The following is a 12,776-nucleotide window of genomic DNA, read 5'->3' on the forward strand; positions in this document are numbered from 1 at the left end:
CTATGTCATTATTTGTGAGCGCGTGGGTAAATAGAATCATTGGACGAAAACGCGAGACTCGCTTCTCCTTATCGTATAGAGAACAGCGATCGTCTTCTCCTAATTGTAACGTCAGATATTTCGAGATATTAATCCTTTGGCTATAACGCATACATCCAAACCGCTCTGTGTTCTCGCCTATCATATAATTATGCTTCTAGCAACAGCTCACAGATGGCGCGCGACATATAATTGTAATAGTAAGCGTACTTACATGTTGCACTGTTGCCATTCTGAGTGTTCTCGTGAGCGCGGGTTCCTCCGAGTTAAACGAATAACTCTGTATCCTATATCTAACTGCTTCCTGAAGAATTTTTATTAATTTGCTTAGCAACAGAAATGTTGATGCAGTAATAAATTAGCTTATGACAAAAAACTGATAGTTTCAGTTAAAACGTAAATATTAAGGCTGTAGTAAAATTATTCTTTTTACTTACTCCTACAATTGAAGTAAGTAAAAGATAAATAAATAAATATATCAAATAAAATTGTATAAAAATTGAAAACTTATAATATTAATAAAGAACTATGCAATAAAGTTATCTAAAAGTAAATTAATATCATAAAGTATGTTGAATTATTTGAATTATATAATTTGAATTAATACGTAAATTTTGTTTTTGCTATTGGTTATCTTATAAAGTTTAATCTGGTTTAATTAATGCTTTAATACATATATCTTGCAATCTTATTGGTAAGCCTTACTATTTGTACGTGTTAAACGAATGATATGTTCAATTACTAACACATAGTCAGCGACTATTAAACACATTTAAGGAAATCAGCGATCAGCGCGAAACTACAGTCACATTCACATACATATAATCATTAGCTCTCGACAGGACTGGATTGAAGTCGTGTGCTAAAAGTGACTGAGGAACTAATTGTTTTAAAAAATGCCTAATATTATAAACGATATCAAATTAGATTTTAAAGATGTTTTATTACGCCCAAAGAGGAGTACGTTAAAGAGCAGATCCGAAGTAAGTAATACTTATATAAATTTTATTAAGATTGGCAGACAAGGCTACATTTTTTCATCCTTTTTCTTAAAGTTTTAATCAAGTTTCATATATAGTTAATAGAATGTAAAATTATAATAACACAAACTTTTCGTAATTAATATGTAAAAAGGCACTTTTTTTTAATATGTATAATAAAAGTGTTTTTCATGAACATAAGAATATTATTGAAATTTCTACTTATTAAATTTTCATATTATTTCTATTTATTAAAACTTACTATTAACAGATAATAAATTTAATATCATAATTATAAAAAATTTATATATTTGCAACTTAATACATAGTCAAGAACATGTGTATTTATATATCTCATTCTTTATGAGCATTTATTGATATTATTACAAATTATTAATTTCTTATTCAATATTAATGAATGAAATACGTTACAATTCTAGGTTGATTTATTTACAGAAATTACATTTCGTAATTCGAAACAAACTTACAAGGGAATACCTATAATCGCTTCAAATATGGATACAGTAGGAACATTTGAAATGGCTAAAGCTTTATCAAAGGTATGTTCCAAATGTTTATTCTTTATTGTGGTGCAATAAAACTGACACTTGTGGTAAAAATTATTATTATTATAATTAATAAATGTATAATGTTATATTGTAGAATCACAGAATATGAACAAATTTGATGTTTTCATATTCCTTTTATTACATTTTTAGTACGGTCTATTTACTACCATTCATAAATATTATTCGGTGGAAGAATGGAAGGATTTTGCTTCTGAAAATGCAGAAAATCTTAAATATGTAGCTGCCAGCTCTGGCACAGGGAAAGAAGACTTTGAACGGTTGTCAAATGTCTTGACAGCTGTACCAGAATTATCTTTTATTTGTTTAGACGTAGCTAATGGTTATTCTCAGCATTTTGTTGAATATGTTAGAAAAGTGAGGGCTGAGTTTCCTAATCACACAATAATTGTAAGTAATTATATTATAATTTTTAAAGAAAAAAACAACAGGAATTAAATTTTTTACCACTAATTTAGATCTCGTATTTGAAAGTAAAGATTTATTGCTGCTATTGTAGGCAGGAAATGTAGTTACTGGTGAGATGGTAGAAGAATTAATATTATCTGGAGCTGATATAGTAAAAGTTGGAATTGGCCCTGGATCTGTGTGTACTACACGAATGAAAACTGGTGTAGGATATCCACAGCTAAGTGCTGTAATTGAATGTGCAGATGCGGCTCATGGTTTAAAAGGACATATTATTTCTGTAAATAACAGTATATTGTGTTTGTATATGTAATAATCTTTGTATGAATATAATTTTATGTGAATTATTAACAAATGTATTTTGTTTTAGGATGGTGGTTGTACTTGTCCAGGTGATTTAGCAAAAGCTTTTGGTGCTGGAGCAGATTTTGTAATGGCAGGTGGTATGTTTGCGGGACATGATGAATGCGGAGGTGATTGTATAGAAAAAAATGGCAAAAAATATAAACTTTTTTATGGTATGGCTTCAAGCACAGCAATGAAGAAGCATGCTGGTGTTGCTGAATATAGGTTGGTATATGGATAGAATTATAATTTTAAAGTAAATTATATTCTTAATTTTATTCTTTAAACCTTTTTAGATCATCAGAAGGTAAAACTGTGGAAGTGCCTTATAAAGGACCAGTGGAAAATACTATATTAGATATATTAGGTGGTTTGCGTTCTGCATGCACATATACGGGAGCTGAACGGTTACGTGAACTCCCACGTCGTGCTACATTTATACGCTGTACGCAACAATTAAATCCAATGTATGGTCCACCACCAGAAATCTGAAGCTATTCTAATTATTTAATCTATTGTAGTACACATTTAGGGAAATTATTATTACAATGGATCAATTAACAAATGCTGTTATTTGCTGGCAAATAATGTTTATGTAAAAATTTAAAAGTTTCAACTAATGTAAGTGTACATACGTTTTGACGACAATTTTAAATTACACTGGATTCAGTGAATTCAAAAGAAATAACGCTTAAGAGCACAAATATGTGAACTTTATTTTTATATTTATATTCTTTTTATTAGTATTTCAAGCTTAATTGTATATAGACATATACATATATATCATTACGCATATTTAATAGTAATACATATACAAGTAGAATCTGCCAATATTAGAATGAAATGTATCTAAATTTATTTTGTAAAATGATTCTATAAAGCTAGAAGGATTGTATGTTTGATGCATATATGCATATAACTTTCACATTTACATTTACATTACATTTTACATTACTTGATTACATATATGTACATATGCAGAAAGTAAATTTACATATACATGCATGTGTGGAATACGAATTTTAAATATATGTATAGTAATATTATGCCAAATAATATGTTAGTAAAAATATTAAAAGCTGGAATTCTGAAATATTTAATTGGTGATTATTTTATGAATAATAAATAATTATATCTTGAGAATCATGTTTTATTAAGATATTTTTTGTAGTATTTTACAAATTAGTAGTTCTACAAACCTTACAAACCTTTCCTTTAAAAATTATTGAAGCTAACATTTTATACTAAATATCATACGCTTCAAATATCCATTACTTGAATTTCTTGACTAGAATGTATGAAACATATCATCTTTGTTCCTGAAACATTTTTATTATTTGTATCTACAATTACAAAAATATAATAAATATAATCTTTAAAAAAATGGTGTATAATATTTCACGTTAAAAATTATATTCAAATATCATTAATACACAAACTACTCTATCTTTTAAATAATAATAAAAGAATTAAGTACTGTTTGGTTTTACTTACTTTAAATAAATTGTAACTGATACATAAAATATATTACTAAAATAAATATAAATATACATTTTTTAAACTTTCTGCTGTTACATAAAATAAAAACAATTTTCTTTAATTTAAATGTCTAATATAACGTTTGTACATTTCTTGCGTGTATTAATTGATGTATTAGAGAACAAGACACACATTAAAATTTTAAGTTGTAACAGAAAAAGGGAATATATGGTATTAAAAATCATACCAAACCACTGCCGGTTTAATTCATAACTGTAACAAAAAGGATAAATCAAAATTTGAATTTTCATATTATACAACTCTATAAAAAATATAAGGCGAAATTGATTTTGTACTTCGGTCATTATTATATTTACACTACCTAGATGTAGAGATTGTGATTTAATAAGACTATATTTATACAAAGTTTTCTTTCAATCATGCTAATTTCGGCTATGTTTAAATATATTTGTACATATAGATATTCAACCATACAAATAATATATATATTTATAATAATATATATATTTAATAATATAATATTAGCAACAAATACAGGTATACAAAACAAATAAAGTTCTGATCCTGAAAAATTAAATATGTTTGATACGTACAAGAAAGTAATGTATTTATAAGATACATAATAATATGTTATGAGTAAAAAAAATAATTTTATTGTGTATATGTGTATCAATACATATATAATAATAATTGTCATTTACTTTTTAATAAAATTGAATACTTTCTTTTATCATTGCAAGCATAAATCACAACATTAAAAAAATGTAAATAACAAGTTCTGTTTGAAATGGTATCTAGTACACATCCAATACCACATGTCAAAATTTTTATGCAATTCATAAGTAAAAAATGAAACAATAAGTATACAAACAACATTCTTACATTACTTATTTGAAATTCAGTTATACAATTAGTTTGTTTTAATAAGTAAAATATCATATGTGAAGAAACAATAAATATATAACAAAAAAAAAAAAATGCCAGTCATGTTTACAAGTATGCTTAACATGATATAAATATGTAGAAAAAATATCTGAATATTGTAGATGACAAAAATTTATAAATTCAATTTTGATAAAATTTAGATGATTTGAAACTTAGTTTTACATATGATTAGTAGAAATGTCTACTATAATTAATATATTTGTGGAAATTAGTAAATAATATATAAGACATATTCTATAAGTTATATATAACAAATAATATGTGTGATTTGATATGCCATCCATTATTCTCTGGTTTAGCAGGTCCTGATTCCTTTGAATATAAACACACAGAATGCTGAATGAAAGTCTTAAAATAGTAGATCCCCCTGATGAAATTTATCGTAGAACAGGTAAACATCCCTACAATTGGCTGCTCCAAAAATCTAAAATAGTAGTGGTATATGACAAGAAAAAGCAAAGAAACCAAGGTAAAATTGTATTTAGTATTGTTATAATAGCATATATGTGTACGTAGACCATCATATGTGTATCATATGCATACATAATAGATAAAACAGTTCATAAACAATAGAAACGAATTTTAGCTGTCTTTATAGCCAGCTTTATACTTATAAAGTTTTCCTAATTCGCTAAGGATAAATGTTTCATGAATGAACCAGTGAAACATAAATAATGATATATCGAAATAAGTATCTAAATGTATTTCTTATCAATACATTTGTAAGGATAATTTTTAGTATCTTTAATGATAAATGGGAAGCATAATATGGATATTTTGTTGCAGATTCCTCGTTCCTGTTTCTCACCTGCTGCTTCACCTGCCAGTTTCAATTTATGTTACAATCAGGTGTTATGGAACAAAAATACATACAATATTATAAGTAAAACACAAGTAGACATCATGTTAATATCATATAATGTTAAATTCTGGTATTTCTCTCGTTACTTAAAATTAAAACCATGAGTATCCTACAATATGTATATATCTATGTATATAAAAGAACACAAAATATTATGGTATAAACAAAACATAGTTGGTTCTAGTGGCATTTTTTAAAGTTTATGGATTTTGCGAAGCGATCAACTATCGTAATTTATTGTAAACAGTATATGAAGTTACAGCAGGCATTAACCGCATCCTGATGGGAAACTATCTGAAAACTATCTGAAATAAACAAACAATAATAAAACACATGAAGCATATATAAATGTAAATGTACTTTCAAAGGTGTAAAATATGTCATATTAATATTTAAATAAAACATTAAAATATCATACAGATTTGTCATTTTTACAAACATTTATCTCCCTGAAAGTATCAACAGTTATCAGTGTGGGTATGATATTTCCTTCTTCTTACACCATTGATTTTTATAATAAACAATAAATATATCAAGCCAATATAAATGTAAGTGATTGAACATAATAACATATGATTAATATATGCACAAACAATCATGTTGTATCAAATTATTTTGTGTGTATTATATCAGAAAACAATTTTTCCTAAGTAGAGAAGGTGATATTTTGTTTAATCGTAATTTGTTTTGTACTGAAACATGTAAACATATATATAAATATACATAATATATACAATATTCATGAAATATGAATTATTGTACTTATTTTCTTTAGAGTCTATACTATAGAAATCATGTATAAATTTGTAAACAACTTTTTCGATGAATGCTTTCCATTTGTCAGAGTTGATTAAAAGATAAATCAATTCTTTTCTTTCCCTCTCTCTTTATGTCAATTGCTAATTTCGTAATTCACCAAATTAGAGTTTTTACTATAATAAGTTTATATCTCTGAATTTCATGAATATTTTTCTGGGTTCATGAGTAATTTAGGAATAAATTATAGTATAGCTATAGTATACTTTATATACTTTACATACTTTAGTATACTTTATATAATTATATAACTTCAAATATTTCACAATATTTAAAAACTGCATGATTTTATTGCACTCGATTTTACATTGACTTAATATAAATGAATATTTAGAAAAATTGTATGATACAAAGAAAGAAAAAAGATATGAAAAAAAGAGAAGAATTAAAACAATCATTAGTTTCTCAAAATTCTTGGATCTTCCATTGTAAAGTATTTAAAAGATAAAATAAAATTGAAGGTAGGAAAATTGTACCAAGAAATTCCCTTGACATATTATTAGGCTAAAATTTTTATCTCATACAATTTTCTAATAATTCATGCATGTTTATTTATGGTACATAAATAATAAATACTTACAGCTAATATTTTTCCTGATGGAAGTTTAACTTTCTGTATTTGTTTGTGAGTAAGGATAGTTTTGATAGCCCGTTGGAAAAGACGGATTCTGTTGACCGGTTTGTGGCTGTGTGGTAGCTCCAGCTCCCGCTGCATAATAACCCGTTGGAGTTGAACTAGCGTTTATTGTTGGATAACTACCATAAGCTTGTGGAAATGCATTAGGAGTCCCACTCGCTGGACCAGATTGACCTTGCATACTTTGTTGCATATTTTGAGCCATTTGATTGTTTTGCATTCCCAACTAGTAAAAATATAAAATTTACTATTTTTTATACATTACAATCCATTGTGCTATAGTTTTTCATATTTGTGATAATTAACATACCTTCCCTGCTTTCATTTGAGCTTCTATAGCTTCTGCTTCTTTTATTTTACCAATACTTCTATAATACTCTGCCCATTGTGCACTATAATCAGCCTGACCTCCATTCTGTGTAGCTCCAGTTTGTTGTTGTTGCTGTTGCTGTTGCGTTTGTGGTTGCTGTTGTTGTGCTGGACCAGTAGTATTAGCTGCTGATGTATTAGTTTGGTTTTGTGTATTTCCTAAATGTAAAAATAAACTTCTTTTTATGTTCATATTTTGTACCAGCCTACCTGACTTTTGCATTTTTATAATATTTTACCTGACTGTTGATTATGATCTTGTTTTCCTTGTTTTGCTTGTTGTTCAATCATATCTGCTTCTCTATGCATACCTAATGATCGATAATATTCTGCCCATTGTGCACTATAATCTGGTTGTCCTGTTTGTGGATTTACTTGAACAGGAGCTTGACTTGCTGTACCTTAATCAATGTATAATGTATAATAGAATATATGCGTTGAGTACTTACGTCTTTTTACAATGTAAATGTAAACATACTTACTTGTATCAGTAGTTTGAGGTTGGTTTGGCCAGGCTTGGTAAGCTGTTCCAGCATTCCAAGTTGGATTATATCCAATTGCTCCTTGTGTACCAGTAAATGACGTATTAGCCGGAGCCTTTGATTTAATTTATATCAGTGAGTTATTAAGTAAGTTAATAATATTTTTCTCACACATACTTAGAGATTGTATTATCAAATATTTACCATGCCCAACTTTTCGCTAAATATTCTTTTTGCATGCTCCACTTGTTCAGGGTTTCCACGAATTATGAAAATTTTTTCATTTTCATTACTTTGATTTCTTCTATCTAGTTCACAATGTGCTCCAGTCTGCTGATTTATCTGTTTAATGGTTTCACCACCTAAAGTAATTAAATGCTCACAATATTTCTAACATTGAGGATACTTAACTTATATACTTATAAAAATCAATATAATTTTACCTTTTCCTATAATAATACCACATTTCGAAGATGGGACAGTGAACATTGTTTCTATTTTATCTTGCATAGGTCCTCCTTGACGCCTATCCCATCCGCCATATTCATTTGGATTGCGATTATTGCCAAATCCATTGCCTCGTGGGCCACTTCTTGCTCCTATATTACTTCTACCATCATCTCTTCTCTAAAAAATAAGTACAAAGATTGAGATGAAGGTAATATTATTCTTATAAAATGTAAAGAAGATGTGATAACACAATATAGAAAAGATATAATAATTACCATTACACTATCAATAAGTTCCTGAATGCGCTGACGCACTTGTTCTACAGCTTGATGTTTGCCAGACACTATGCATTTTCTGTCCCCAGGGCCGTCCTCCCGTCCCTGTTGAAATTGAACTCTTGCACCAGTCTCTGCCTGTATTTTTTTAATCATATCTCCTCCTTTACCAATAACAACACCTACTGCTGCTCTTGGAACAAGTACCTAATAATTAAATACAATATTTGTTTATACAAATACGATCATAACTACAAAATAGTTTCTAAATATTGTAAATAGAAATTACTGATATTTATAAAAAAATATGATATCGTACTTCCACTCCATCAGTGGTTCCAGAACCATGGTTAAAACTACTATCATTTGAATAATTTCCACTCCTATCATTTCCTCTTGCACCTCTATGAAACATTTGCATTTCTTTTTCAGCTATTAATTCATATACTAGTTGTTTAGCATATTCTACCTTTTGTGGATCACCAGTTATCCTATATAAAAAAAAGAGTCTATAGCTTTACTATCTCTTAAAACAGTTTACATTTAAAAAATGATGTTCTTTTATACAAAAAAAGAACAAAAAAATAAAGAATTAAGTTCTAATTATTATTACCTTAAAGGTTTTTCTTGTTCTTGAGAAGGACCTTCTTGAATAACAACCATCTTAGCTCCAGATTTTTCTTGAAGTTGTTTTATTGTTTCTCCGCCTTTTCCAATAATTAAACCAACTTTTGGCCCAGGAATCATTATTTCAACAAATCCTGAATGACTCATTATTCCTCCACTGCTTCCACCCATATCACCAATTCCTTCAGTTCTACTTCTTTGATTTACAATTGATAATACTAATTCTTTTGCTCGACTGAAACACACACAATTTAAATGTGCAATGTAATTGTGAATAATGCTAAGCTAGAATTATAATATAATCTATTAATGTACAGTAATGTAATTTGTTTGCAACACATGATGTGATGTCTACTGTGTGCCAAGGTATTAGAAGTCATGAATGTAACATTAACATTTTGTTGGACAAAGAGTTATTTCTTAAGTGTATAATAAAATTAAATTTCATGTTAAAATGTCGTAGGCTTAATTATAAGCAGATTTAAATAAATAAAAATTCAATTTCTCTTCTTGTTGCGAATAACACGTCCCCATGCATATCCTATCCTCCTTCCTTCCTTCTTTCTCTCCATATCCTATTGAAAGCAAAAAACTATTAGTAAGTACAAAATTATTAAATTAAAAGCCACAACTTATTGATAAATTCTCAATGAGAAAATATTCTGAAGCGTATGTAAAGTCAAGTATGAGCCCGCTATTCACATCCAGGAGCTAAGTAAAGACTCTGTAAAACATTTGACAATTTCAATATGCGAAAGCATGTAACCTACATTTAAGAAATGCATGTTAACATGAAGTGATAGCATATGGAGTATACTAAACACACGCAAACTATATTTCACCAGTACTATCTGTGCTTGCAGCACATTTTCTAACGAGTACAGTCAGTGTATATAAAGCATTATAATTATATATTACAACATCACAATGTAGATTTTTAAACCATTTTGTCAAATAGTTGATACTTTCAGGTGTGTCTAGGAGATTTTACAGTGGAACTAGGTGGATAATTTGTTATTTAAATTAATAATAATCTAATAATTTCGTATATATCAAATATAAGGAGGATAGCAGGTTTGTTTTCCTGTATATGTGTTTATAAAATGTACACACATATATGTAAATACATATTTATATATATGCACATATAATTCTTTCTTCCTTTCTTTCTATATATATATATAAATATATATATATATAAATATATATATATATATAACTGTATGTATATATACATAATTATATGTACAGATGTAAAATATATATTTTGCATTATGAGTGTGATCAATAAGTGCCACTTGACATAACACCACGAAGTAATCCTTTGTTCTAGGCAAAACTTTATAAAATGGAAATTGCATTGCATACAAAATAGTTGAAATTAACGAAATAAGAAGGGAAAAACAAGTTACTTGACAGCTTCTCGTGAGCCAGTTAATGTGCAAAGACGTTCAGGTAGCCCACCACTTTCTGGTGCCATTTGTATTTTACATCCTGTTTCACTTTGCAATCTTGTTATTTGTTCTCCACCTCTGCCAATTACTGTAAAGATATTATTATTAATTATGATAATCCATTCAAACTTATTATGCTAATTTAATTACTAGTTCGAATTTATATAAACTACATTAAATCTGTTGTCATTAATGTTGATAAATTCTTTTATGGTAGTTATAAGATTTATAAAAGAGTATTGAAATATAACATAATGCTAATTGCAAATCAAAAAATAGCACTTTCTAATTTAAATTTAATGCATAGATATCGAGAATATCTAAAACATATAAATATATTTTTATGTGTATCAATTGATTTTTCAAGAAAGAAAAAATATATTGGATATTATACTGAAGTAAGTAGTCAAATTTTATAACCATATTCTGTTCTTTCTTATTTTGAAAAAGGATTACATAAAGATAGGTCTAGGAGGTTTTCTGAGTTATAAACACTTCTCATTTGTACTTGCAATGCCTGTAATTTTATAAAATGCCAATAATTAATAAAATAATGCTAAGAAGTGTTTAATATCTCAGAAACAAAAGTTGCTGGACTTATGTTTGTATGACCTATCTTCATCCTTAAGAAAAGTAAAATACAATATCAAAATTTGATCATCTATTTTGTCATCCTGTATACAAATAAATGTTTACTTACTCAGTCCAACCATGTTATCTGGAACTCTGATATCTTCATTACAAATACCTCCTACATTTCCAATTGATCCTCCTGAAGATCCTGCTTGTCCTGTTCGTCCTGTTGGATTAATTGATTCCCCTAATGCATTACTTCCTGCTGGGCCTCGAAGTCCCATTAATGGGTCTGATACCAGTGATGCCATTTTTTTTGCTTCAGGTTCTAAAGTCATGAATCCATGTTAAAAATATAGTTTATTTTCATTCTCTGTTGATATCTTATAGTAAAATTCTTGTTATACTTTAAAAATAAAATGTATATATATAAAAATAATGCTGATACAATACATATTTAGAATTTCTTTAAGTATAACAAGAATTTTACTATAAGATATCAATTCTTAGTATGCTTAATTTTATAATAAATTCTTATTGCATATACATATATTACCTGATCCATCTTCAAGGGGACGTTTTAACTTTGTATCTTGATTATTTTGAGCACCAGCTGGATTAATCTTTGCAGCTATCTAAAACATATAATCACAAAAAGTTTAAATTATTCATAGCTTATTGAAACCAAATATATTTAACTAATATAAATAAATCAAAAGACAATGTTAATAATTATAGGATAACTTAACAATCAAAACGTTTTTTACTATATTTATTAAAAATATATAATTCATAAATATATGAATTATGTGTATATAAAAGCACTGTAAATTAAAATTTATTAACACTATGAATATCGTGTAAACATTCTGAACTCTTTTTTTTATAATTTCCAAATAAGTCAATAAACGTTCAAATAGAACACCATTAACCGAAACAAATGCGATTACTCATACAGATATGAGATTTTTGTTTGTTGATGATAAAAGTCGACGTATGGTTCTAACAAAGGTGTGAAGTGTTATATGGCCTACTTACGGAAATATGATTTAACCATAACCTAAACTGTATTAACTTAACGTATTTACTTACTTGTTTTGCACGTTGCAAAGCTGCCGCAAATGCTGAGCTTTGACTAAAATTCTGAGGCGGAGCAACCGCTGAATAGTCACTCATGATGGAACATGAAGCAGCGATACAAATAAAACTATTCTAATATTTCTTTCAGGAAATTGCTATTAATGATTAATTCTGTTTGATTAACTCTAATATCTGAGATTTAAAACGTATTTCACACAAAATAGAAATATTTTAACAAATTGCTTTGAAAATACACAATATTACAAAGCAAAAGTTTATGACTGAAAGAACTGTGCTTTCACAGAAAGAGCAGTACAGCGCAAGCGTCGGTCATAGAATACAATATT

At 27.7% G+C, this 12,776-nt stretch overlaps 2 protein-coding genes across 5 annotated transcripts; one reads left to right on the top strand and one right to left on the bottom strand.

The window, feature by feature from the left end:
• Window positions 1-669: 669 nt before the first annotated feature.
• On the top strand, window positions 670-3,502 carry LOC122568214 (GMP reductase 1-like). Of its 2 annotated transcripts, none has more exons than XM_043727685.1 (6): window positions 670-1,022; window positions 1,476-1,579; window positions 1,739-1,996; window positions 2,106-2,294; window positions 2,385-2,584; window positions 2,656-3,502. In XM_043727685.1, exons 2-6 carry the CDS (start codon window positions 1,535-1,537, stop codon window positions 2,849-2,851), a joined length of 888 nt encoding a protein of 295 aa, XP_043583620.1. In that variant the 5' UTR covers window positions 670-1,022; window positions 1,476-1,534; the 3' UTR covers window positions 2,852-3,502. The 2 variants fall into 2 exon arrangements, with proteins under 2 accessions (XP_043583620.1, XP_043583619.1); XM_043727684.1 differs by having other exon boundaries at window positions 671-1,022; window positions 1,460-1,579.
• A 401-nt stretch (window positions 3,503-3,903) lies between these two features.
• On the bottom strand, window positions 3,904-12,758 carry LOC122568171 (far upstream element-binding protein 3-like). 3 transcript variants are annotated; one of them, XM_043727581.1, is made up of 14 exons: window positions 12,442-12,758; window positions 11,906-11,984; window positions 11,477-11,677; window positions 10,735-10,864; window positions 9,309-9,557; window positions 9,015-9,186; window positions 8,696-8,902; window positions 8,414-8,597; window positions 8,175-8,332; window positions 7,971-8,085; window positions 7,728-7,889; window positions 7,430-7,647; window positions 7,063-7,345; window positions 3,904-4,111 (listed from the first exon to the last, which is right to left on the bottom strand). In XM_043727581.1, the coding sequence occupies exons 1-13, from the start codon at window positions 12,523-12,525 to the stop codon at window positions 7,088-7,090; spliced, it is 2,217 nt and encodes a 738-aa protein (XP_043583516.1). In that variant the 5' UTR covers window positions 12,526-12,758; the 3' UTR covers window positions 3,904-4,111; window positions 7,063-7,087. The 3 variants fall into 3 exon arrangements, with proteins under 3 accessions (XP_043583516.1, XP_043583518.1, XP_043583515.1); XM_043727583.1 differs by lacking the exon at window positions 3,904-4,111 and adding an exon at window positions 5,269-5,624; XM_043727580.1 differs by lacking the exon at window positions 3,904-4,111 and adding an exon at window positions 5,269-5,971.
• Window positions 12,759-12,776: the final 18 nt, after the last annotated feature.

Source organism: Bombus pyrosoma, linkage group LG6, assembly GCF_014825855.1.
Source record: "Bombus pyrosoma isolate SC7728 linkage group LG6, ASM1482585v1, whole genome shotgun sequence".
In the NCBI taxonomy this organism is placed as follows: Eukaryota; Metazoa; Arthropoda; class Insecta; order Hymenoptera; family Apidae; genus Bombus; species Bombus pyrosoma.